We start from the raw sequence: 24,461 nt of genomic DNA, 5'->3' as shown, positions 1-24,461 counted from the left end.
TTATCTATTCTTATCTATTCTTATCTATTCTACTCTTTTCTTGCTTATTCTCATTAATTAGAGGTCTCAACAAATTTCTAGTTGAGTCATGATAGCTCCGGGGTTTCATTTTGTAACTAAATTTGATAAACAGAAACCATTTATTTTAATTAATTTTTGTGTTTTTGAATCATACCTTCACTTGTTGGTTTTTACTGGCATTGATGTCTTTTTTGTCACATTGTCACTATTTGCAACTAAGGAGCGACGGTCGCATTTTGATCTACCGAATGAATTTTGTTATGTCTCGTTTGTTTCACGTTTAATTTCTGCCGCATAAGTTTTACAGACTATCAGTGATCGGCCTTGCCGTACAAAATTTTTAAAACGGGATATTAGCTCTTTATATTTTAAAATTATTTTCGGGACCTGTGCTTGTAACCTTTTGTCAAACTTTGTATGCGACCATTGTATTACCCATCAAGAAGTCAATGATCTTTTTTTTGCTGAATTCTATTACCCTGCCGCTGAGTTTTTGACCTCAATTTTGTCGCATGTTTTTTTGGGTTTTTGTCCAATCGATTGAAAAAATTGCAATTCCACTCAAAAAAAATATTTTCGAGATTGCAAAATCTAAATAATTTAAATAGGGTTTAACTGCGAATAGATAAAAAAACTTGTTTCCTGAAGAATCATAGTGTTTCAAGACTGATTTGGAAATTTGACTGAATTTAGAATCTCACTTTTGTGAACAATTAGGTGTTTCCTTTACCACAGCGTTGTTTTTTTTCTACTGCAAAACTTTTGTGATGATAACGATGATTTATTTTTCAACTGAATGAGAAATATAATACACAATTTAAATTTCGTTGGTTCTTGTGAAAAAAGTTAGCCAGACTGGTATTTACCTCACTGGCCTATGCGTTTATCCTATTTTGAGAATACATCAAGTTTCAAACTACAAATCATGATCTAACAACCTCTATTACTTTTTTGCCTTTTTTCTAAATCTATAGATTTAAGCCGAGAATGTGGATGACCGCTGATGGACCATGATGTGCAAACGCACATTATCAAGCCTTCTTCTTTGTGTTTTAATTACATTACCTGGCAAGATGTTCGTTAAACCATGGATGGGTTTGTACACCTTTCTCGTGTTTTTGCTCGTAGAACGGCATCGCCGGAAGAGGGTTTCCTGAAAGATACGAAAACATTGCCATGTGCGATCAGCCTAAGGTTTCATTTTTGATTGCGATGATGTTCTGTAAAACATAAGAAAAAAAGTGAGTCAGTCCACTACAAATTATATTTGTTTTTAATGTGTAAAAGTATGCATAAAGGAGTTTTTTTAAAGAACGTTTGTCAGCTCTTACAATCCTAGACATTGCAAAATGGCATTTATGAACGGTTTGTGCTACTAATTTGCACTAAGTCATTTTTTTTTCGTTTTGGCCTTCATAGTAATAGTTTAAAAGACCATATGTTTTATTATAAAGCCCGAGACTAGTATCCACCTGCTGAGAACTTGCAAGGACTTGTCATAAAAACAAAAAAGTTTTTAGTACAACTCTTATCAACGCCTACAAAAAATTGTAAGACCTTACTAATTTTCATTCACGAAATGCCTACATATTAGTTAATTACTCATCATGCTAAATTAGTACGATTTGAACTTTCCTAACAAAATTCTGGCTAATTTTGATCATAACCATTAATTTAGTTACAGTTAGTACAACTGACGGAATATGTTACCGATAACCCTTTGTTATATTAGCTACGCACGCTTCCAAATTTTTCATATGATTCTTCTGTGTTTTTGAAAATTGCTAAAAAAAAGTAAAACAGCATTGTAGACCTGTTATCTTGAGCAAACTAATTGCAAAATTTGGAAAGAATTTCTCTAGAAAGCGGTTCTTGAACCCCAATTTCGGAAAAAGAAAAGTTTTTTATCCTCTTTAGTTTTTCAAAAACTTATATGAAAAAATACAATAGCTGATGAAGGTGATAAAACACTCTTTTGTTTAGATTCAACTTATTCAAACGTATCATGTAGCAGTCGATCAAAAAAGACGTGTTCATAAATCAACATGAAGCAACGTATTAAGAATACGACGACCGGACCAACAAGTGGTTTTTAGACGGAAATTTTTGTTGCACATTTGGCCGGTATTTTGTCTGATCACGATTCTTTTCATTACCAGTCACCATTTTGCACCGATTAATCCAAAAATCTGAATTAAATAGAGCCGACTCGTGCCTTATTTGATAGATTTTATGAGAAGGTTGACTTGAAATTACGTTAAAAGAACATTTTCCGATCAATCTGAGTACATTAGACGCAATTACCCACGCAATTGAAATCCGTAATTAGAATACTCCAATCTATTAGGTCAATAATTGGTCGCTTTGTATTCACTCGGTATAATCGTGCGGCCCTGAAGAAGATGTTGGGAGAACAGGTACCAATTTAACAAAGGGGCGGGCGAGCGATCCGGTGGATGTGCGTAAGATAGCGGAGCTTGCGACGCTGTCGGCACCGTAACGGAGTTGGTGATCAGAGCAGTAGGGTTGGTCTCTTCAAATACACAAACCAAGTCACCGTTCTTTTGGTGTTGCTCGACAAGCGTTTGCCACTTAGAACGTCGGTTCAGTGCCCGGACGTACTCTTTGATCCAACCTGACAAAATAGCGTTAGCTTATGACTGTACAGGGGCGTACCGCTGACGGTTATCAAACATCTACGCCAAAGACGGACGGAATTGCGGTAGCTTGTTTACCAAGGGGAAAAAGATTAGGTTTTTTGCACCTTGGTTGGTCGGGTCGGCGACGGAAGGGACGTTAAAGGGCGTGGATTTAGTGCGTATTCGACTAGACAAAAAATAGTGTTCAAAATTTAATCAGTTAGGCGATGAGTACCGAAGCCGTTGTAAAGTATTCGTTTAAAAAAGCCGCACTTGCGTCTCCCATATGCCATCTAGATTTGGTGCACTGGGAGGTTTGAGATTCTACTTAATGCCAATGTGGGCAATTTCAGCGGCGATTTTCTCGAAGTTGTTCAATACTCTCGCGGAGCTCAAATTCACAACTGATTGTCTGAAAAAGAATTGTTTCCAGACAAGAAATCTTTCGTAATGTTGTGGTACTCTGTCGTAGAGAAATATTTCAAAGAATTTGAAATAAACCTTATAAATTATAAGATTTCTCTCGTTTCTCTCTAATAATAAAAAAGTCAAATTTTAGAAAGGAATCGTATGATTTAGAAATTGTACTAACAATAGTTGTTAGGAAATACTTTCTTCTCTGGCAAGCTTCAGTTAGGTTCAATCGAAAAGCAACTAGTAAAATGGTACAAGTTCGTTGAGAATAGGTACTTAATTTGAAAGCTCCGTTTTGGAATGTTTTCGCAAGATTTGTATAATGAATATCCAAAATTTTTCTGAGAATCGCAAAACTTAATATCTGAATATATCCAGTAAGCATCAAACAAATCAAATTTTTTGTCATATTATGTGGATATCTTACGACTTCTTTCAAACTTTCGTAAATTTTAAATAAAATACAAAAGAAATAATTCTGGGAACTTATACTATAGAAAATTGACATGAAAAATATTTATGGTGACACTAAAGTACATAATAGTATAAGTTTGTATAAATCTTACCAGATAAGTATTTTGTGTTTCCTTGGAGAAATACGAATTCCCAAATTATCACTTTTTTGCGCGAATTGGAAATTGATTTCCTAATTGACGACTCTAAATTCTTTTTTGTTCATTAGGTCAATCTACAAGGGTCTAGTAAAAAATATAAAAATAACAAAACTTTCTAATGTAGCGGGAGAGATATGGTCAGTCGTTGACAAAAATCAAACAACTTTTCAAAAAGATATTGAATTTGTTCATCAAAAGTTTACTACCAGTAAAAGTTTATTATGTTTTGTACAGAAATGCAACACTATGTTCTTGAGACCCAAGAGAAATTATGTAATTCATCCGAAAAATCTCGAATTGTCTAAATTGACGATGAAACATATAGTCCTAGAAATTTCAATGTTTTTTGTAACATCGATTTTCAGGCTGCGGAAGGGTTTAAGCGTAAACGAAATTTGTAATTGTAGTAGGAAATAGCAAAGTAATTTTTCCACACTTATCTACTAAATGCTGGTATTCTGCTGAAAGTGCATTTTTAATCCTTGTGCTTGTAAAATTAAGGAAGTGTTCATGTTGTAAGAGGTACCTTCGAGACACTTTCAATTTAGTTGAACAAAAATTTCAGATTAAACGAAACTTCTATTAAAGCTGTTCCAATTGAAAATTGATTTTGGCAAAAATTGCAATTGAAAGTGAAACGTAACTGTTTAAAGTAACCTGAGAAAGAGCCACAAACATTCGTACATTTTTAAGTTGTTGAAATTTTTCCGGAACTTGTTGACACGTACTTTCTAATCGTTAAAAAAATGAAATTCAAAAAATTGAAACTGATCGGGTTCATTTCTATTTTTTTCAGAACCAAGCACTTAAAGCGTAGTCTTCGTTCTGATTCCTTAACTTTTCAATAACAGTTAAAGACCGAAGAAGTTAATGAATAGGAAATTTTGGCACTTGTTGACTTAAAATATGGAGCACGGCACAGTTCACTGATCATAGAGAACTGAGGTAGCTCAAAAACTGTTTTGTAGTCTGGCCGACCAAATCTTTAACCAATATTCTCCTTATCCCCAGGAGTTATTTGATTTTAAAAATGCCAGTCCCAAAATACCATAGCACACCACCTGTTAGCGGAAAACTAGTACAATTAATCATTACAATTAATCACTACAATGAACCAATTTATTACAATTAACCAGAAAACTAGTACCGAATTCACATCAAATGCGATGTTCAATATTGTTGAATTGCAACCTGGATTTTTTATTTCAATGTCATTTTCTAGAAATTTGTTTTCCGTCAATGGGATACGAGATACCGGATATTAATACCAAATCTCTTAAATAATTTTCCAGGATCATAAATAAATAGTACCTCTAAAACAACCTTTCCAATTTTCGCTTCGAAGCGATTATAAAATCTCATGAAAAATGTCCGCCTCATGTGTTACCAAATTCATTATGAAATTCGAAAAAATATGTAACCATTACAAACTATCTTTAGGTTGTTACCTGATTTTACAGTGGAAAACAACACTTGTTCTTTAAAATGAAATTCGAACGGGTTCTTTTCCATATCCACAGACAATTGGCTACTTTCGCAACAGTGGATACGCTGAATTGAAAATTTGTAGCCTTATTGGCGGCAAAATCGAATTGAGACTACAAATGTTTTACAATTGTTTTTTTTTTCAAACAGTTGTGTGATACGTATGGATACCTATTATATATCGAAACTCCTATGTGTACTAAATTATTTATCCTCTATATCTATAATTATATCATGCGTTTTATAACTAAAAGTTATGACTTCTATTTATTCACCTATATTAATATTCCCGTAAGTCTACTAAATTATTTCATATTTTGTTCATACTAGTTTATCATAAGTAATCATAATTTCATTTAGTTATCTGAATTCAAGTTACTCTGTAAACGCTCTTCATAATCTTAAGTTAGACTTAACAACGGATTCGCGCCGCGTCTCCAATAATCAGAATTCGTATTACACAAGTTATTGTGTATTCGCCTAGCAATTCCTATCGTAATCTCGACACAAGTATTCGCAACGCGAATCCTAAAGTATTCAATACGATTAAGTATAACATGGCGCAGTCAGCGACAAAGGACAGCGGCAAATCCCCACTTGGAATTCAACCCTTTTGGGAAAAGGCAACACTAGAACCTCCAATTCGCTGGGAGTTTTGGAGAATACAATTGAAACTCGCAATTCTCGCCCGAGAAGGAATTGAAGTGGATCTCCTCTTATTGGACCCCCCAGACCATGTCCTCCTACCTCCTGAACCAGCATATGAAGATGCAGTTGACAACCCGACGGCACAATCAGAGCGAGACCGACGTACCCGCAAGGAACAAGCAAAAACAGCGTGGAAGAATCAGTGTCAACGAGTTACAGCAGTTGGTATACTTTGCGGTGATAAACCGTGGAAGTTATGTGATCGAAAAGCATCCTCTTTGATGTACTTGAGCTTAGGCATGGAAGGTCGGCGCGTATTCAACTCAAAGAATTCGACCATCAATCTTGAAACAATTTCAACGAAAGATCTGTGGGGTATTCTCAATACAACCTTCATTCGGATCCACAATATAACCTTCGATAGATACCTCTTCCTCACCCGAAAACAGCAAAAGGGAGAACCTATTGAGAAATTCTATGGACATCTCAAAGAACTTTCGGAAAACTGTGACCTTGGAGATAAAGGAGACACGATCATCCGGGACGTCTTTATCGCAAACATGCAAAATGAAATCATTCAAAAGGAGCTCCTTAAGGAAACAGTCGACCCGGAAAAAACATTGGCAATAGCGATCAATATCGAGATGGGTACGCTCAACCAATTAAAAATGAATGCAAGCAAAACCGAGTCACATTTAACTGTTAATCAAGTACAACGGATGCGCATCGCAAATGCTACCCCTTTCTCCAATATGAATACAACAGCACGGAAAAAGCCAACAACCTGTCATTTCTGTGGATCCAATTGGACCTCTGACCACCGAAATAAATGTCCCGCTCGGGGAAAAAGATGCAATAACTGTGGTATTGAGAACCACTTCGCAAAAGTTTGCCGAAAACCTAAAGATCCCAATTCCTACCCAAAACCTAAACCGCGGGTCAATAACGTAGAAAAGGACGATCAAAATGAAGATGTCAATCAGATTTCGACTAATTTTGATCCTGTTTTGGAGTCAAACTATTCTTCAGATGAAGATAATTGTGTAGCAGCAGTATCTTCAACAGATTCCTCAACTTCAGTGGATGCAATCAATCTTCCCGTAATCCTTGGTAAAACATCAACAAATGTTTTGGTGGATTCGGGCAGCGTATGCACAATAATAAACGAATCCTTGGCAAACTCCATCATTTCTCATGATTCAAAACCGAAGTGGATACGCGAAGCGAATCCTAAACAAATGAAAACATTTTCAAACGAACCTATTCATACGGTGGGCATTCTTCAAACTTCAATTCAAAGCAGTAATTGGTACGCAAATCCAATAGAAATTCAAGTAGTGGCAGACGGACATCGTTCTCTATTGGGTAGAGATTTGTTTCCAGCTCTTGGACTCTCAATACATCAATCAAGTAACAATGTAACAATTAATCAGGTAGATCAAGAATATTGCCCAATCAAAAAACAGATTGCTTTTGATTATCCCGATCTAATCTCCAGAATTGGTAAGTCCAAAGTACATACAGTTCGTTCAAAATTCCACAAACACTATACTCCATCCCACCAAAAGGGCCGTCGTGTTCCTATAAATTTACTAGACAAAGTATCTGCTGAGCTGAAGAAACTTTCTGAACAAGGACACATCGAAAAATTACAAGAATGTTCGGATAAAAACTACATTTCCCCCATTGTAATCACGGTCAAAAAGGACAAATCTGTAAATTTAGCTCTTGATTCAAAAATATTAAATAAAGCGATCCACAAAAACAAGTACCAAATGCCAAATATAGATAGTCTTATCGATTCAATCTCACAACATATTAATAATTCAAACCTAGGAGATCATGTCTACTTTTCAACGATTGATTTAAAATATGCCTATAGTCAATTAAAACTGCATCCGGATACCGCACGTCATTGCAATTTTAATATCATCTGCGGCGATGCAACTGGCACATATCGTTTTAAAACGGGATTTTATGGCCTTACGGATATGACGGCTGAGTTTCAAAAGGCAATGGATTACACATTGGTTGGACTAACTAACAGATACTGTTTTCTGGATGACATAATTGTAGTTGGCAAAGGTACCAAGGAATCGCACCTCAAATACGTGTACAAATGTCTCCAAAAACTCGAATCCGATAACCTCCGAAATAATTTGAGTAAATGTCATTTCGCAAAACATCAAATAAATTGGCTTGGCTTCACATTCTCACAAAGTGGTGTTAAACCTATAGAATCTAAAACAGCGGCAATTGCGGAAATCAAAGCTCCAAAAACATTGAAACAATTACGATCATTCTTAGGTAGTGTTCATCACTTAAGCAAATTTATACCTAATCTTGCCAAAATATGCCATCCCCTTCGGCCATTATTAAAGAAAAAGGAAAAATTTATTTGGAATGAAACTCATCAATTACATTTTGAACACATCAAAACTATTATTGCAAACGCTACGGAAAACACTCATTTTAATCCAACACTGGAAACGCGAATCAAATGCGATGCATCTCGCCAAGGTTTAGGCGCTGAGCTTGAACAATTAGATTGTGAAGGGTGGAAAACAGTAGCTTTTGCGTCTCGTTTTCTTAATAGCAACGAAGAACGATATAGTGTAAATGAACTCGAATTACTTGGGGTGGTGTGGGCCATTGAATATTTTAAATATTATTTATTTGGGAAGACTTTCACAGTTTTAACAGACCACAGAGCACTTCTTTCAGTTCTAAAATCACACCCTTCTAATAAATCCTACAACAGTAGATTAACACGATGGATTGATCGTTTGTTACCATTTGATTTTAACATCGAACATATTCCTGGTACCAGAATGGGTTTAGTTGATTATATTTCGCGTCAACCAAATCAAAACGCTAAAAGTGTCAATCAATACGATGAGGAATTCATGGTAGCAACAATTTCCCGTATTCGCGACGCAATTACATCTTTATTTAGTCACGCGAATAAAATTCCTTTCCAAAAGCGGCACATAACCAGTAATTATAACCAACAAGTAAACATGACGCGCGTCCACGGTTGCAAACCTGCTAACATTAGCACGAATAACTCAAATACCTCAATTAATCCACTCATTCCTCGAGCACAAGTAAACAATTACAATTCTGAATTCATTTCCAACTTTAATTGCCTTGCAAATCAATTGATTAAAAACACTACTGCATCCGCATCACGAATCCAGCCAAATAAATTTAATTGTAATTCAGCCGCAAAAACAGAAAATAAAGTGAACCACATAACAATGTCCGCAAAAGAAGTGCCTCAATCTAACCCCCCAACTCCTACTACTGCTCCCAAAGTAACTTTCCGCACCCAATCCACCCCTATAGCGACAACCAGTACAAGCCCTAACATTCACACCCCAATTTCATCATCACCCGAAATACAAGACATTGAATTATCCAAAGAGGAAATTTTTGAAAGTAACTTAAACCAACTATTTACAAAATTCTTCTTAGCCGTCCTAACAAGTAAGGACGCAGTATTAAAAGAAATTAGAGATTGTGTCCTCCAAGACGACGAGAACCGCTGTAAGGAAGTTAGCCCCTATATATATTCGTTCTGGAAGGACCTTCATGTGATTCGATAAAGGACGCGGTACTGGAATCCATACACATGACCCACCCTGGTAGTTATGGCATGATTTCATTATCTCAGTATGCATGGTGGCCATATATGCATAGAGAGATTCTCGCCAAAGCATCAGACTGCGGTCCGTGTACCGATATTGGTAAGAATTTGAAACCTATTATACCAAAATCTAAATGGTATCCTCACAAGGCTTGTCAAGAACCAAATGAAGAAATTCAAATTGACTTTGGGGGCCCGATAACAAATGATAAAGATAAAGATATTTACTTTCTGACATGTATAGATAGTTATTCAAAGTATCCAACAGCTCGAATTTTTGAACATGCAAAGGGGACAAATGTAAAATTTCTCCGCGATTATGCTTATACTCATGGAATACCGCGAACAATCCGCCTAGATCAAGCTACTTGTTTAGTAGGTAAACAAGTTACAAACTATTGTAATGAAAATAACATTAACATTCTCGATGCGCCAGTCGGAGACCATAGAGCAATTGGATTAGTGGAGCGAATGGTACAGACAATTAAACGGCGGTTATCCTGTATGAAAACTGAAAATAAAGATTCATTTTCTACATCTAAAGCAATTAAACAGATAGTTTTTGACTTACGAATAACAAGACAGAAAACAACACAGATAACTCCATTCGAAGCTCATTTTGGTCGTCTGGTGAATACTCCGTTGCGTAATATTAGCACATGTCCATCAAGTTTAAATCTAACATATGAAAAAATTATTAATCACTATTTAGATGCTGATACAGTTCCTGTAGCCAAATACCTCGATGATGCTGGATGGGTCAACCCGGAGAGAAGCGATCTGGAAATTGAGACGGCTATGAATAAAGAACAACAAGACGCAGGCCTCCGGTACCGCGACTCAGACGACAAGGAATCGCGGTTCATAATCCACCCCAAACTTAGGAACCCCATTCCGAGAACAGAAAAATCATTAAGTGTGAAGCTGGCCAGAAAGATACCAAACAAAAAGAGGGCGAAACGACAACTTGCTGGGCTTTATGAAGTTTTAAAACCCGGTTCGTTCGTCACTAAATCCTCCCCCACGACAACCATAATTAATGAACCGGGGCGAACGCCAGTCAAAGTCAGAGACAGTGATCTGGCAAAGTTTGGCACCAAGGCTGAAAGATCTACAAATCTCTGGACGTACGCACAAAGGCGTCCTGCGCCTTATGAACAGACAACTGAGATAAAGATTGCCAAACACAGCAACGACATCAAAAAACAAAAGCGAGGGGAAATCAAAATTCGACATCGGCATCGAGACACCACCTCAGTTGTTTCCTCAGTCAATTCAAACGTGTCTAGAGCCCTCACTGTACGCAAACCTACAAAACCACAGCCCAAACGTCGTCGAAATGCAGCTCCAATCAACGACAATGATAACGCAACAGTTCAGGAACAACAATTAATATCAATAGTACCCGCTCCGCAAACGTCTTCCTCTCAAAACCAACAGTCTCAAGACACACATCCCGAACCACAAAAACAACAAGGAACCCGAAAACGAAATTGACCCCAATTCTACGGTTTCACGGACGCGGATATTTCGCCTACAAGTTCCTTGACTTCTACCAGTTCCGGTAAACAGAAAAAACGTAAATCGAAAAAAGAGAAGCAAGAGGCAGCAACCGCAAATACAGTAGTAGCCATGATTCAAAATGCGGAACATTCAAGAATCCCATCTCCCCCAAGACCGGAAATGAAATCGGCCACGTTTCGCCACCAGATTCTAGAGTTCGATACCATGAATACGAACAAGAGAGAGAACTATCTGTTTGGGATGCAGAAAATGAGATTTAAGTTAAAAACTCAACAAAACTGTCAAAAACTTAATTCACTTATTTAAACTTGTTTCCACTTTTTAATCTAAAATTAATGTTAACTTTGCTTTATGTTACAACATTTGCTTTCCTATTGTCAGTTTTACATTTATTCAAGTATTTGCCCTGTGAATCCATTCATTACTGTATGTGCGCTAAATTTATTTCATTTCATGTACTCAGTTTCCATGTTCAGAATTTTGAAGCGTATTCGCTTTGCAATTCCAAAATTATTAAAACATTGAGAATGCTATGTGCTGTAATTATCCGTCAAGTGATGATAATTTATATGCATTAACTCACACAGCTTTTGTGCAATTGAATGTTCTGAGAGGTATAAGCCTCGCATATGCAAAAATTTTCATTGTTAGTTATTCTTAAATTTCACATTCGTAGTACTTCTACAACCTTGAGTTCAGTTTTGTTCATCCAACTCGGTTACATGTTTTGTGTTAATCTAAAAAATTGTGAATACATTAAATTTTTTTTTGTCACGAGGGAAATGTGATACGTATGGATACCTATTATATATCGAAACTCCCATGTATACTAAATTATTTATCCTCTATATCTATAATTATATCATGCATTTTATAACTAAAAATTATGACTTCTATTTATTCACCTATATTAATATTCCCGTAAGTCTACTAAATTATTTCATATTTTGTTCAGACTAGTTTATCATAAGTAATCATAATTTCATTTAGTTATCTGAATTCAAGTTACTCTGTAAACGCTCTTCATAATCTTAAGTTAGACTTAACAACGGATTCGCGCCGCGTCTCCAATAATCAGAATTCGTATTACACAAGTTATTGTGTATTCGCCTAGCAATTCCTATCGTAATCTCGACACAAGTATTCGCAACGCGAATCCTAAAGTATTCAATACGATTAAGTATAACAAGTTGTCACTAAAAAGATTCTGGAGCGAAGCAGATTTACCAGATACTATTAGTTACTGGTTAGCAAGTTCAAACAAGTTCCCGGGTCGAGGTGTCACCGCTAAAAATCGCTAAAAGATGTAAGATTTGCGGTGAATTTGAGTAAAAGTGTTTTTTTTACTCAAATTCACGCTCAATGCGATGAATGCGGTGAAAAAAAATTTTAAGCGGTGAAATTTTTTTCACCGCATAAGCGGTGATAGAAAATTTTTCACCGCTACCAGAGGAATGCGGTGAAAAAAATTTTCACCGCTACCAGCAAAATGCGGTGAAAAAAATTTCATCGCTAAAATCGCAAATCTTAAATTAAGTTATCTTAAATTCGCAGGAAATATTATTGAAGTAAGTGACAGATGGGTCAGTGGACTATGAAGTTGGTGACATGCGGGAGGTGAGTGGTTCGTACCCGTGTACGGCAGGTTCTTTTTTGTAAGAAATCCTGTGAATACGGTGAACAAAAATTTTTTCACCGCTAATTTCAACGCAAATCTTACAAAAATTCACCGCTTTCACCGCATTCAACGCTAAAAAATGAAGGCGCTTTGCGGTGAAAAAAGTTTTTTTTCACCGCTATTCATCGCTAATCTTACATTATTTTTTGATAAAACCTCGACCCGGGTTTCTCAAATTTCTACGGTTGTTTTTATCTTTTGTACGGTTGGAACATCATGTCCGGACTGGCGTTACTGATTCTCGGTGTTGAACTTGTAGCGGTTTCTTATAGCAGCACTTTGTTATGTTAAACTGTACAGCAACTGTGTTTTAAATTGATCAAAGCTGATGTGCTCACTTTGGCGCGCGTTGTTGTTATTACGCATGTTTTCACAGATGTCGCTCCACTCTTTGAGATTGCAGATGTACCAGCAGGACAGATTGTCCACATCCACCAACACAGGAGGAGTGTTTGTGTAGAACACCTGAATTTACGGCCGATTTTAAAACAATATAATCAATCATATAAACTTTGAGGCATCCTGAAACAAGATTATAGTCGGTTAACAAGATTTTAGAATGAATAATTAACAAAAAATTGTAAAGAAGTTTTAAAAGTTTGCAAAAAGATGCATTATGTTTATAAATACTTGCAACTTGACTTAAAATAACAAATTTTTGCATCCTTTCACCTTGATTTACAAATATTTATACCTTTTTGCATTATTTTTAAAACTGTTTGCAAGAGTATGGATTACGTTATAAGATGTCTGTAATTATTTAAAATTTTTAATAAATTAGTTTATGCAAGAACGCATGAAATTGTCCAAATTTTCAATAGGAGAAAAACATAAAGAATATTGTCTGGCTCTGTACTTTTCGCGTTGGGCTCATAAGAAAAAGCTAGGAGGAAACGGAATTTGAGAATGAAAAACGAATGAAAACAACCAAAAAACATTCCGAGGCAGAAAAGTGTAGCCAAAATTGCAAAAAATCTTTTAAACTAATGGCTATTAAGTTTAATACTAAAGCCAGCTACCAAGTGTTAATTACCGGTCACTATTGGTTTATCCCGTTTGACTATATGCACAATATTAATTAATTCACGCAGTGAATGGATTGAAAATCCGTTCAGTAGAAACAGTAATTAAGGTAAGTCAGAAATTAAACGTGAATTTAATGACTATTGTAAAACAAAAACCGAGATCAAAAAGTAGAACAAATTTTAAAAAGGAAAGCGACTAATAGTAGTCTTTGAGAGGCTGACGTTGGTTATTAATCAGAAAATAAAAAAAAGAATTTAGAATGTCCCAACTCTGAAGGGTGAGCACAAAATGATTACCTAATTTGGAGTTTCTGCCATTTTCATTCGCCCTATCATTATGATAACCTAGGACATTGATTTACATATTATTGAGTACACAAAATATCTACAGTAAATTTAAAACCTTGGAGTATAATATCGTTGAAGAGTGTTTAAGTGATACGAGACTTAAAATATAAATGATACCAATCAAAATTTATCAAAATTTATTGATAATTTATAATGCTGCTAATTTTTTTAAACTATATTTACAACTAATCGACTATTTTTCAACTACGGATTGGTGCCAATGTTATTCTTTACCTATTACTGTAAATGATTAGTTAGTCGCGGTAAATTGCGACTTCAAACTATTTTAAAAGATATCCCAGTATTTTAGAATCATTTCTGTTCATTTAATTTTCCTTTCTCACCCTTTCAATGCACTGCTACCAATTTCAAGGAAATGGTTGTTCATCAAGAGATAATTTTCCAGGTAGTTATTACTGTTACTCATTTCACTCCAAACTTTTCTGTTTTCAACCAAAGAATCGAAGAATTTTGTTTGGCTAAGAAAACCATCTTTGTTTCTCATTGACTTTCCATTGCCTTTCACATAACGTTACATTTTTAGGAGATTGTTGTCAATATTCAATCAACAGAGTCAATGTGTTTTTCAAAATATTAGCACTATCATTTCCGGCCAACATCAATTAATTGATTTTAATTCTACTAAGTCTTTTTCCGTGCATTTAAGTAAAAGCAAAATGGTTGCCTTATCAGGTTTTTGTTTATCTCGTGACATCCTTTAGGTGTTGGTGAAAACAAAACTGACTTTTGTCAATAGATGTGTATTTCCGACACAGTACGTTTTTTTAATGTAACGTTACAGGCATAACAGCAATTTCACTGCTTTCTTGTCTGTTTTTATTTATTTGCTCCCCCAGTTTTGCAAAATTTCGTTTGTGATAAGTGAAGGTTTTTGTCTTCATCGAGTGCTAGTCTATTAACAAAACATTGTTTTTTGTTGTTCTTGTTGATAATATTGCTTTTACCAACGGTTGATACATTTTTGTTATTTCTTCCTCAGAAGAATACATATGCCGATAGGGTGATACTCGGCACCCAATCAGCACATGCATTCTTCCTCGGTTTTCGGAGCCTACCCGACAATGAAATTGTTCTAATTTTAGAAACACCTCATTTTAGAAAAAACAAATTAAAATATTACTAACCTCACTTTGCCTTCCTAATAAGAATACCAACATTGAAGCACACTGTTTGACGGCTGTGGTGAACATTCAGGTTTGACTCTTTCCGCCCCGTCTCCTCGTCAACAATTCGTGTGAACTTAGCGCTGGTTCGAATTTTAACGTCAATAATACAACTTGTTCTATGGATAATGTTATTAAAGTAACCAATTTCTTCATTTTGAGCCAACTTGAGACTTTTTCTCCACTGCGCGTGCATCACCACGAATTTGATGTCAGTATAATTTTTCGCTAGCGCCTCTATTACCTTTGCGCAACTTTTTCCATCCAGCGCTTCATGACCGTTATGGTACTCCAGCGAATTTCCAACAATATCACAACATATTAAAACAGCTTTTGGTGCGTGCCTAATTGCCTCCGTTACAAGATTACTAAACAAATACAAAACAAAAACAGACATGTCAAAAATTAAACATTTTGCATATTAAAACAAAGAAAAAATTACTGGAGGCTTTTTGTTTCATGATTTACACGAGCACCAGGCACGCTCACAAATTTGACATCTTCCACCCACTCAGGCAAATGAATGTCCTTTATACATTTATGGTCCACATTTTGACACCAGCACAACTCATAATCTTTTTCAATATTTGACGCACCAACGACAACAAGTTTAGACATCTTAGTGCAAATATCGAATTGGCTGCGTGTTTAATTAAAACTTACTTGCTCGCCAAGGGTCCATGGTTCAAAACTGGCAGTTTGTTCGATATTTTATTTACTCTAAACAATTTTTAAGAGTATAAATCAATTAAACTACAAAACTAAAGATACTTAACATAAAAAGAGATGTGTTTTGCAAAGTCTACAAACCAGAATGTCTGCTCTCGCTAGACAGGGCTTGTACGACTAAGACTCGAGTTTATTTTTGGTCAGCTCAACTAATGATAGTCAGCAAACCAGTTCGCCCGCACTCGCTGGACAGGGTTTGCATGACTATCAACTAGTAGCCGCCTTTAACTCCCCCACTCTTCATGGCAGGCTTTCTGCAATTTCTTATATCCCGTCAAAAGACTTGAGGAGTTTTGAAAGCCTGTCACGCTCAGCAATCTTGGGTACATCTCACATGTAGCCCGAATTGACAGATACTGCCGCACACGAAGTTCTTTAAAATTTAGATTCCCCTCCCGCAGCATCCGATAAAAGGTAGCTGGGTCATTGACACGGAGCTGCAACCTCCTCATAATTCCACCTATATGGTGTACGTGTTTTATGAGGCTGTTGTTGTTTAGGGTTTCAGCCCGTTCAAGGCGACGCAGCAATTGTGACGGGGCTTCGTCGTCACCAATTTCTTCAGCCTGCTCAACTTCAAGGCCGGTGAGATCATCTGCCTGCCTCAAGATGCTGCGGAACTGATCAACCGTTTGCTGTAAAAAACAAAAAACAAAGTAAACAAAGAATTCTTTACTAGAACTGCCCGCATCAGCTTTTCCCAAGACATCAACAACATTAGTCAGGATCAAAATGCATTGAAAACTATTTAAGCTCACCCTGTCTCTCTCTTCTCTGTTTCTTCTCCTCGTGTTGGGTGAAGCATTTCTGTTGGGAGCATGTGGAGAAAGGAACCGTATTTCAGCGGCCTCACTTTCTTCATATGTGGGAGGTGGATCATCGGATACCCCGGTATTTTCGAGTGCCTGATATGACACCTCACCAGGTGACTCAGGCGACGAGAGAAATACTGTTTCTTCCAACACTCTGGCAGCTTCATTCAGCAAGCCGTCATTGCTGTCATCATATCCTCCTGCATGACGCCCAAGGAAAACCAAGGCTTGAGTTAAAGCCTGTCTTTCTCCGTCTCTATTCGGAGCAGATGGCAAAACTGCAACAGATGTGAACTTAAAGGCCTTGTATTTGCCGTCTCTTCTTCTTCCGAGGCCATCCGAGTACCATTATCATCGTCCGAGGAGGAGGAGGACGAGGAGTCTAGAATAGACTGCGCTCCTCGGCGTCGAGGTCTCAATCTGAGCCTCCGGTTGATTGAAGTGACCTCCTCATCGTTATCTTCCACATCTTCCAGGGAAGTTTGCGCACTTCCGTCTTCAAACATTAGTGCTAACTCATCTCCAATCTCCATTTCCAACTGAGGCGACGGAGGGATAGACACATCACTCGCGTTATTGTCCGAGTTAGGATAGTCGACTAACATGGCAGAAGCAGAAGTAAAACATGAGTTGGTGCTCGACATACTAAATAACTTTTTCGGAAATTTTTAGGTTTGCGTGTTTGTTTATTTTACTGATTCATTTGTTTTTTTTAAGTTTTTTTTTCAGTCTGTCGGATCAACTCCATCCTATTATTGCAAAAATGAATCTTATTTTGATAGCTTGCACACGTTTTGCAAAAAAAACAACTTTTCAAAGAATTTATTTTCATTGTAGAAATACTAAATTTTTCAGCAGCAAATTGAAGCAACTCTTCTTCAGTTAGATAAAAGGGAAAAGTTCGGCTCGGTAAATAGATACAGTGAGCAACGTATAAACAGTACAATGCACAAAGTTTACTTGTCGCTAGCTGTTTGAACAATGGACGAATTTCGACAAATTTAATAGATGTATTTTTTTTGTAGAGTTTCTGCAGTCTTTTAAAAATACTCGGGAAAACTTCGTGAAGATCTCTTTTGAAGGAGTCGTAGAAAAGTAGTTGTCCATTACTGTCTGCGATCAAAAGCCAGTGTTCCCCAAAAAAGCAAGATGGTTGATTGTTAACAATAACAAATTTGTTTCGCTGAATGAAAGGGAAGTTGTCAGCAGAATAACAGCCAAGGTAACGCAGGCTAAGCTCAGAGTGTATACTGACAAAACGATCGATGTCACTGTTGTCAACCATTGTAAATTGCTGAGTTTTTGATAACTTCTCTATTGCAATTAACCAAAGCAACAGATCGACGTTCAGCCATAAGTATGACTCTAATGGGTTGCTTGGTTGGTGTTTTGAATTTAAATTCGATCCCCAACCATGCACCAGTAAGTTCCGGACGGATTGTGCTGTCCCGTAAATTGGAATCGGCTGTAAGATTGAAGACCAACGCAAAATGATTGGCAAAGTTTTCTAGAGTAATTCCGTTACCGCCAACAGAGTGACCCAAGGCCGTCATTGTTGTGTGGTAGAGACGGACGTGGCTTTTAGAGATATCAATGGGTGTGCCACCTACTTGCGATCCTTCTCGTGTGACCCTCACTGAACTCAAATCAAAGTCATCGAAATTGAAAGGATTAGATTTGTACGTTCCCGTGAAAGAGTTCTCTGGTACCAAGACCACAACCAATTTGCAAGCTGGAGCTCTATTGAACAAGTCATCCTGGTAATAAACGCTGGTGCCTGTAGTGATTAGAAAAGAAGTAATGGGAGACTCTTGCCACTCATATTGAGCTGCTTTTTTCTTTAAAGCTCTCTCCAGTGAAATAAAGGTCTCCGTTCGAAGTTCCAACAAGTGTACAAATAGAGAAGCATTTAGGACCTTGATTGTGAAACTACTCGCATCCTGACATCCTCCGGGCTGAAGCATAATGAACTTGTCCAAGGAACGTGTCAGTCTGATCCGAACTTCAACTCCAGGTATCAAATACTTGTCAACACCGTTCAAAAAATTGTCAGAAATGGTGGAATAAGTGTGAAAGCTACGCCCCGAGTTTACAATTTCATGCCGTCTGGAAAAAGCATCGTTTTTCAAATTGTTGAAATCCGAAGGATCTGGTTCAAAACTATAGCCTTGAGTTGCCATTATGCTCTGCTTGGTTGTCAGGTCGTAACTGAGGTCAGCCTCTAAGATGGACTTGTAGGGGTGCAAATTGCTAGACGAGGAGACCATGGTGCCATTCAAAAAAACTTCCACATTTTGCCATAAACTATTAGCGATGTTATTCACAAAAATTGGTAGGGGCTCGCCGTCTGTGCCATCACTTTTTTTCTTCCTAACAGCTGCTTCGCCTGATGATTTTTTAATCAACAATAATTCCATTTTGAGTAAAATATTGTTTAGATCGGCTACAGTTCCACATATTTCCGTACGTGGCGCCTGAAATTCAAACTCCAACACTGGGCCATCAGAGTTTGTTGGCGGGAAAATTTGTTCGTCGTAAGCGCGGACAAAATCAACCAAAACTTGACTTGTACCAAAGAGGTCCAACATTGAGCTGGTTGCTGAAACTGGGGGATCGGCGTAGGTGAAAGAATGAGACATTGCAATCAATCAGTTAAGTCGCAGCGTCGACGATGGAGGAAAAGAAATCTTGCTTGTTATAGTTCTTCTTTTTTTTCGCTGTACGCCTACGGTTTGTTCTCAAGACACGCTTTTTCCTTGTGGAACGCTTTCTGATCGTTTTACTTGTGGAGCCTTTTGATTTTCTTCTCTGGTAGCGGGAGCGTTTTTTCTTTGATTTTGTCCTTCTTTTTGTTTTGGTTCTCCGTCTAGGTTTCGATGACAGACGTCGTCGCCCCTTTTTTGTTGAACTTCTCTTTCTTTTTCTTCTCGAGCGACCACTTCCAATTTGTTTTTTTACCGTTTCGCGTAAAGTTTTTTTCAGGGCAGCTTTTGGTTTTGTACGTCCCTCTATTATCCCTAGCACTTCAGGAGCGGCACTTTGTACCAAGTTTTTGGCTAAGGGTAGACCGTATCGCTTTGCAAGTGGTATCACAAAACTTTTCAAACCGAGACGCAGCGCAGAACCCAGCCCACTGCCGTATTGACGATTTGTTGAACCAGAATAAAAACTAGGATTTGCTCGTGAAGAAAGTATGCGATTAGAATGGTAATTGACGTCCATTCAAGAACTGTCTACAAACGAAAAAGTTTTTGCCTTTCCCCCGCTGACAGTGAACCAAGGCGTTGACAACTGAATCGCTTGACAATCAATATGAGTACTGAACTGCAGGTTGCCCATCAACCCGATCACAAACGATTTCTTAGGATGACCAATTAACCAGGCCTTCAGCTGCAAAGCCTACTTGCTGGCGGCCACGATGTCTATCTTCGTCATACTTAAAAGCAACTAGTTCAGAAGCATAGAAACGTCCCAGAATTTCTTCGCCTTTGTTATCATGCAGTACATAGGTTATAGGTTCACTACGATTACGCGGAATGGACACTCTTGCAACAGTAAAGACTTCATCTGTAAATCGCTGTTTATAGCCTTTCTGGAAGGGCTTTCGCTGAAAAGACAAGCGAACAGTTTGTTTTTTCCTGAACATTTTTTTTCGCCCAAACAGTTTTGGTGGCGTACGATAACTCTTCATACCTGAATTTGGTCTTTTATCGTAAGCATTGGGACTGTTTTGCAGAACAAGACTCCTAACATGTTCCTTAGAGACGTCTGCGGGAGCTAAACCGATGCTTGAGTTGACTCGAGCGTTTATCAGCCTCACAAATTGTTGAAGATGACCCAAATATCTACATGAACCACTTTCTTCAAAAAATTTGTATAAAACATTTTTCAACGTCCGCACAAACCGCTCTGCAATAGCACTTTTCGAATCACCATAAGTGCTATAAACTTCAACTCCTAGCTCTTCACAGTGTTTTCTAAAGTATCCCTCTAATTCTTTCCCTTGATCTGTCCAAAGTTTTATGGGCACTGATGTTTTGTTTTTTGATATTAATCATCTTTGAAAAAGCATCAAAAGCTGCCTGAGCAGACTTTGATTTCATTGTCTGAACTCGTAGAAAACGTGTTAACACATCAACTGCAATCAGGAGATACTGTACGCCGTCATTTTCCTTTGAAAATTTATTCATAAAAGCGACATCAACGGACCAAATATGGTTCACTCCAAGACTTCTGACTTTAAGTCTTTTGAACTTTTGTCTTGCAGCTTTAAGCTTTGTATACACTTTACTACTCTCCAAAAACTCTCGCACTTTGGACAGGGGTAACCCGCTGGCTTTTCTCAGACTAGAAATTCCACCATAAGCCACAGGGTTGTTCAGCGATGTATAGATTCCTTTCAAGTGACGATACTCAGCTTCTGAGAGTCTTTCAGCTTTTTTACCGGCCTTTTTTGTAGTTTTAACAGAAACCATGCTTTAAAGATTTCAATTCAGTATATAGAAATTATGAGTCGAACAAAATAATAACTATCACTCAAGACTTAGCTTGGATGAGCTAACTTTATTGTCAATGACTTGCATCGCCGACCTGTTTAGGAGCAAGGACTTTAGATGATCAACTTTTTCTTTTGTTATCGGCACCATCAATAATGTTTCAACAATTTGACGTTCCATCCCATTCAACTTTTTATTATGAAACTGCAAATTCTTAAGAAAATGTATCAGGTTAACAGAATTTGTAATGTCAACTTGATCGCCCGACTGAAATGAATTAGATCCGAGGAGTAAGCGATTACCAGATTGGCTGAAAGAAAGACTGGGATTGGAGTCAATCAGAGACAAAAGAGCTCGCATGCGATAACGTTTCAGCGTAGCACCATCTTTTTTTCTGACTGTTGATTTTTGGGAGCGTGGACCTCCTTTCTTTTTTCTATCCAACTGTTTCAAAGAAGAAGTGACAACTGATTCTTCCCTAACAGGGTCGAAAGAAGAGTTTCCTTCAATATTTGTTGACAGGTTGTCTTGTCTGTTGTTGTGAGCAGCTGACTCGTTGTCGTGATCTTCTTTATTGATATCCGTTGTATTGAAGCTATCTGTTTTTGGGACAGAGGAAAATGACCTTTTGGACAGTGGCTGCATTGCCAGCAAATTTGTATGAATGGCATTTTTTGGCTCTTCTTGTTCTTTCAGCAATGAAACTAGTGCAAACTCAATAAACTGTGACGCTGTATTCGACGAGGCCTGCTTTGCTCGATATGACATAACAATAAGCACAAAAAAATGTTAAAATAGGGGGAAAATTTTATCGGATTTTGTTCAGCTCCAGTGCATGCAATGTTTAACTCACATTTTGCAGATCACTTTTGCCAACACTCGCTAGTGTGATTGCACAATTTTGGTAAAGTTCACGGATCGAACCATGTATTTCGTCCACTAGAATAGAGCCGTTTTGATGTAGGGTAAAATTGTTCGAACAGACTTGTTGAAAGGAGAGAAAGAAATGGGTGCAATCCCCGCGCCGAGGTACCGGCTGTTTTTGACTAGAGTCGAACGACAACTGGCACTGATCATCTGTTTCATTTGCAAAGGAACCACCACTGACTGCTCTCCTTTGCTTTGATTGCGTGTCAGATGATATTAAAATATCTTTTTTGCTACCTACGGTAGTATTGCAGATGTATGTGCAAAATCTCAGACTATCGGGACATGTGGGTGTCAAGTCAATTAGGAAATGACCGAATGGAACTCTCATGCAATGCTTATAGCAGCTGTTGAGAAACGCAGGCGTTGCAGTATCCAGCTCAGAGCCTAAGATTTTCAATTGCTTACCAATGCGTGGTGATTTTGTGAGAACGATATGTGTTGTGCCCTTATCAATGGTAACCGAATAACGGCCCTGTTGATAGAGATTGTGTTTAATGAAAATTGTAGAGATGTTTTTATGCCTACCGGCTGTCGCCAATGTAGCGAAAGCCTTGCTCTCCATAACTTCCTCACCGCAGTCATCAAAAATTAGCAGCTTTTTCTTTTGTGGGTAGCCGATGTTGCTGTGCTTCTCGGAAATAGCATGAAGCTCACTCAAAATAAGATCGTCAACACAATTTTCTTCGTTGCTAGCACCGCTGCTGTTGTTAAGGGTATTTGTGATTAAATTTTTTGACTGAATGCAGCACTTGAATTCTACTTTGACACTTTTTCCCAAAGTCTTCAAAAAATCGTAATAAACAGGTTGCCAGTAGCGATAAATGTAAACAATGTGTTCAAAGGGTGGTTGGAAAACTCCCTGTAGGACAGTAGGAGTTGATAGCATTGAAAGGATCAGCTGAGTTTTTCCAGTTCCGGAGCTTCCGCAAACACACATAAAAACACGCTCTTTCGTTGATATTAATTTATTCATTACTGCTCATACATGTGGTTGACTTGTGCTGCGGAGTGAACGGGGGGTAACAAAAAAGTCAGACAATATGTAATGATCATAAAATATGCAGTTTTTAGCTCACAACTGAGATTGTCAGAAGCAAACGCAAGCTGGCTACACGCAATTGAAACCATCACAATTACAAAAAAAATTTGAGTATAGAAGGTAGCACGGGTTTTTTCTATTGCACAGCACACAAACTCCCAAACATTATGCTGCTGTGAGGTTTTTGCTGCTTTGGCAATTTGAATCCTGTCGGCTCCGTCTATTTGGTCAACAGCATCATCAATGTCAGAGTCGCCAGCTTTACTACCTCTCTGCAACTTTCTAACAACGTGAACTTCAGTGGTTGGCTTCGGAGCAGGCACGAGATAGCCGATACAAGTGCTCAACAGAGTTAGATACGTCGTATTCTCTTCGCAGAGGAAAGGCGAGGAATGGTGCGTTTCATCACTTGTAGAACCCGCGGTTGCTTTCTTTCGAGCAGAGAACCCGCTCTTAGATAACTTGTAGAGACACAAAAAGGTAACAAACACAATCACAATGCATTGTGTGAAAAATAGAATCTGTTGATTGGGCCAAAAATAACGACGAGTGCCGAGTCTTGGTTTGGTAAAGACTGAATTTTCTTGAACCTTGCAATCTTCAGCTACATTATCTCCGCCAATGTTGTAAGACGTTCTTCCAAAGCTCAAATCTGTTGTTTGTTCTTGTACATTAGACGACCGCTGCTGATGATTAGTATCTTTCATAATTAAAATGAGAGAGCACGTGCTTCATTTCGTCTCTTACTTCTATTGGAGCGACAAACTGTTGTATTATTTATTACATCTCATTAAAACTAAAGAAAAACAGAGAAAAAAATTCAATTGACATTGATTGACAGATAGATAGATAGACAGATAGATAGATAGATAGATAGATAGATAGATAGATAGATAGATAGATAGATAGATAGATAGATAGATAGATAGATAGATAGATAGATAGATAGATAGATAGATAGATAGATAGATAGATATAGATTAGTATCAAAATGAAAAAAAAGTAGCCTCAAAAATCCAAAATTTTGACAGTCAGAAATTTTGTGTAATTGCATTATCCAATTGATTGCAGTATCATCAATCAGCAGCGTAGTATAATAATTCTATTGAGTTTTTTTTTGTTTAGTTAGTTGAGTTGAGTTCAGTTCAGTTGGGTTGAGTTAACTTAAGTTAAGTTAAGTTGAGTTGAGTTGAGTTGAGTTGAGTTGAGTTGATTAGTTGAGTTAG

At 37.4% G+C, this 24,461-nt stretch overlaps 1 protein-coding gene across 4 annotated transcripts in view; it reads right to left on the bottom strand.

The window, feature by feature from the left end:
- Window positions 1-24,461, bottom strand: part of LOC142336910 (uncharacterized) — a 71,863-nt gene that overhangs the window by 3,867 nt on the left and 43,535 nt on the right. For all 4 annotated transcript variants that reach the window (XM_075385890.1, XM_075385892.1, XM_075385891.1 and 1 more), the window contains 2 exons: window positions 13,011-13,137; window positions 1,087-1,174 (listed from right to left, as the gene is read on the bottom strand). In XM_075385890.1, the coding sequence (XP_075242005.1) occupies window positions 1,087-1,174; window positions 13,011-13,137 (215 nt within the window). The remainder of the gene's footprint in view (window positions 1-1,086; window positions 1,175-13,010; window positions 13,138-24,461) is intronic.

Source organism: Convolutriloba macropyga, chromosome 3 (assembly GCF_964194025.1).
Source record: "Convolutriloba macropyga chromosome 3, txConMacr16.3, whole genome shotgun sequence".
NCBI classification, from domain to species: domain Eukaryota; kingdom Metazoa; phylum Xenacoelomorpha; order Acoela; family Convolutidae; genus Convolutriloba; species Convolutriloba macropyga.
Note: the sequence above shows the minus strand (reverse complement) of the source record. Positions and strands in the feature narration are given on the sequence as shown.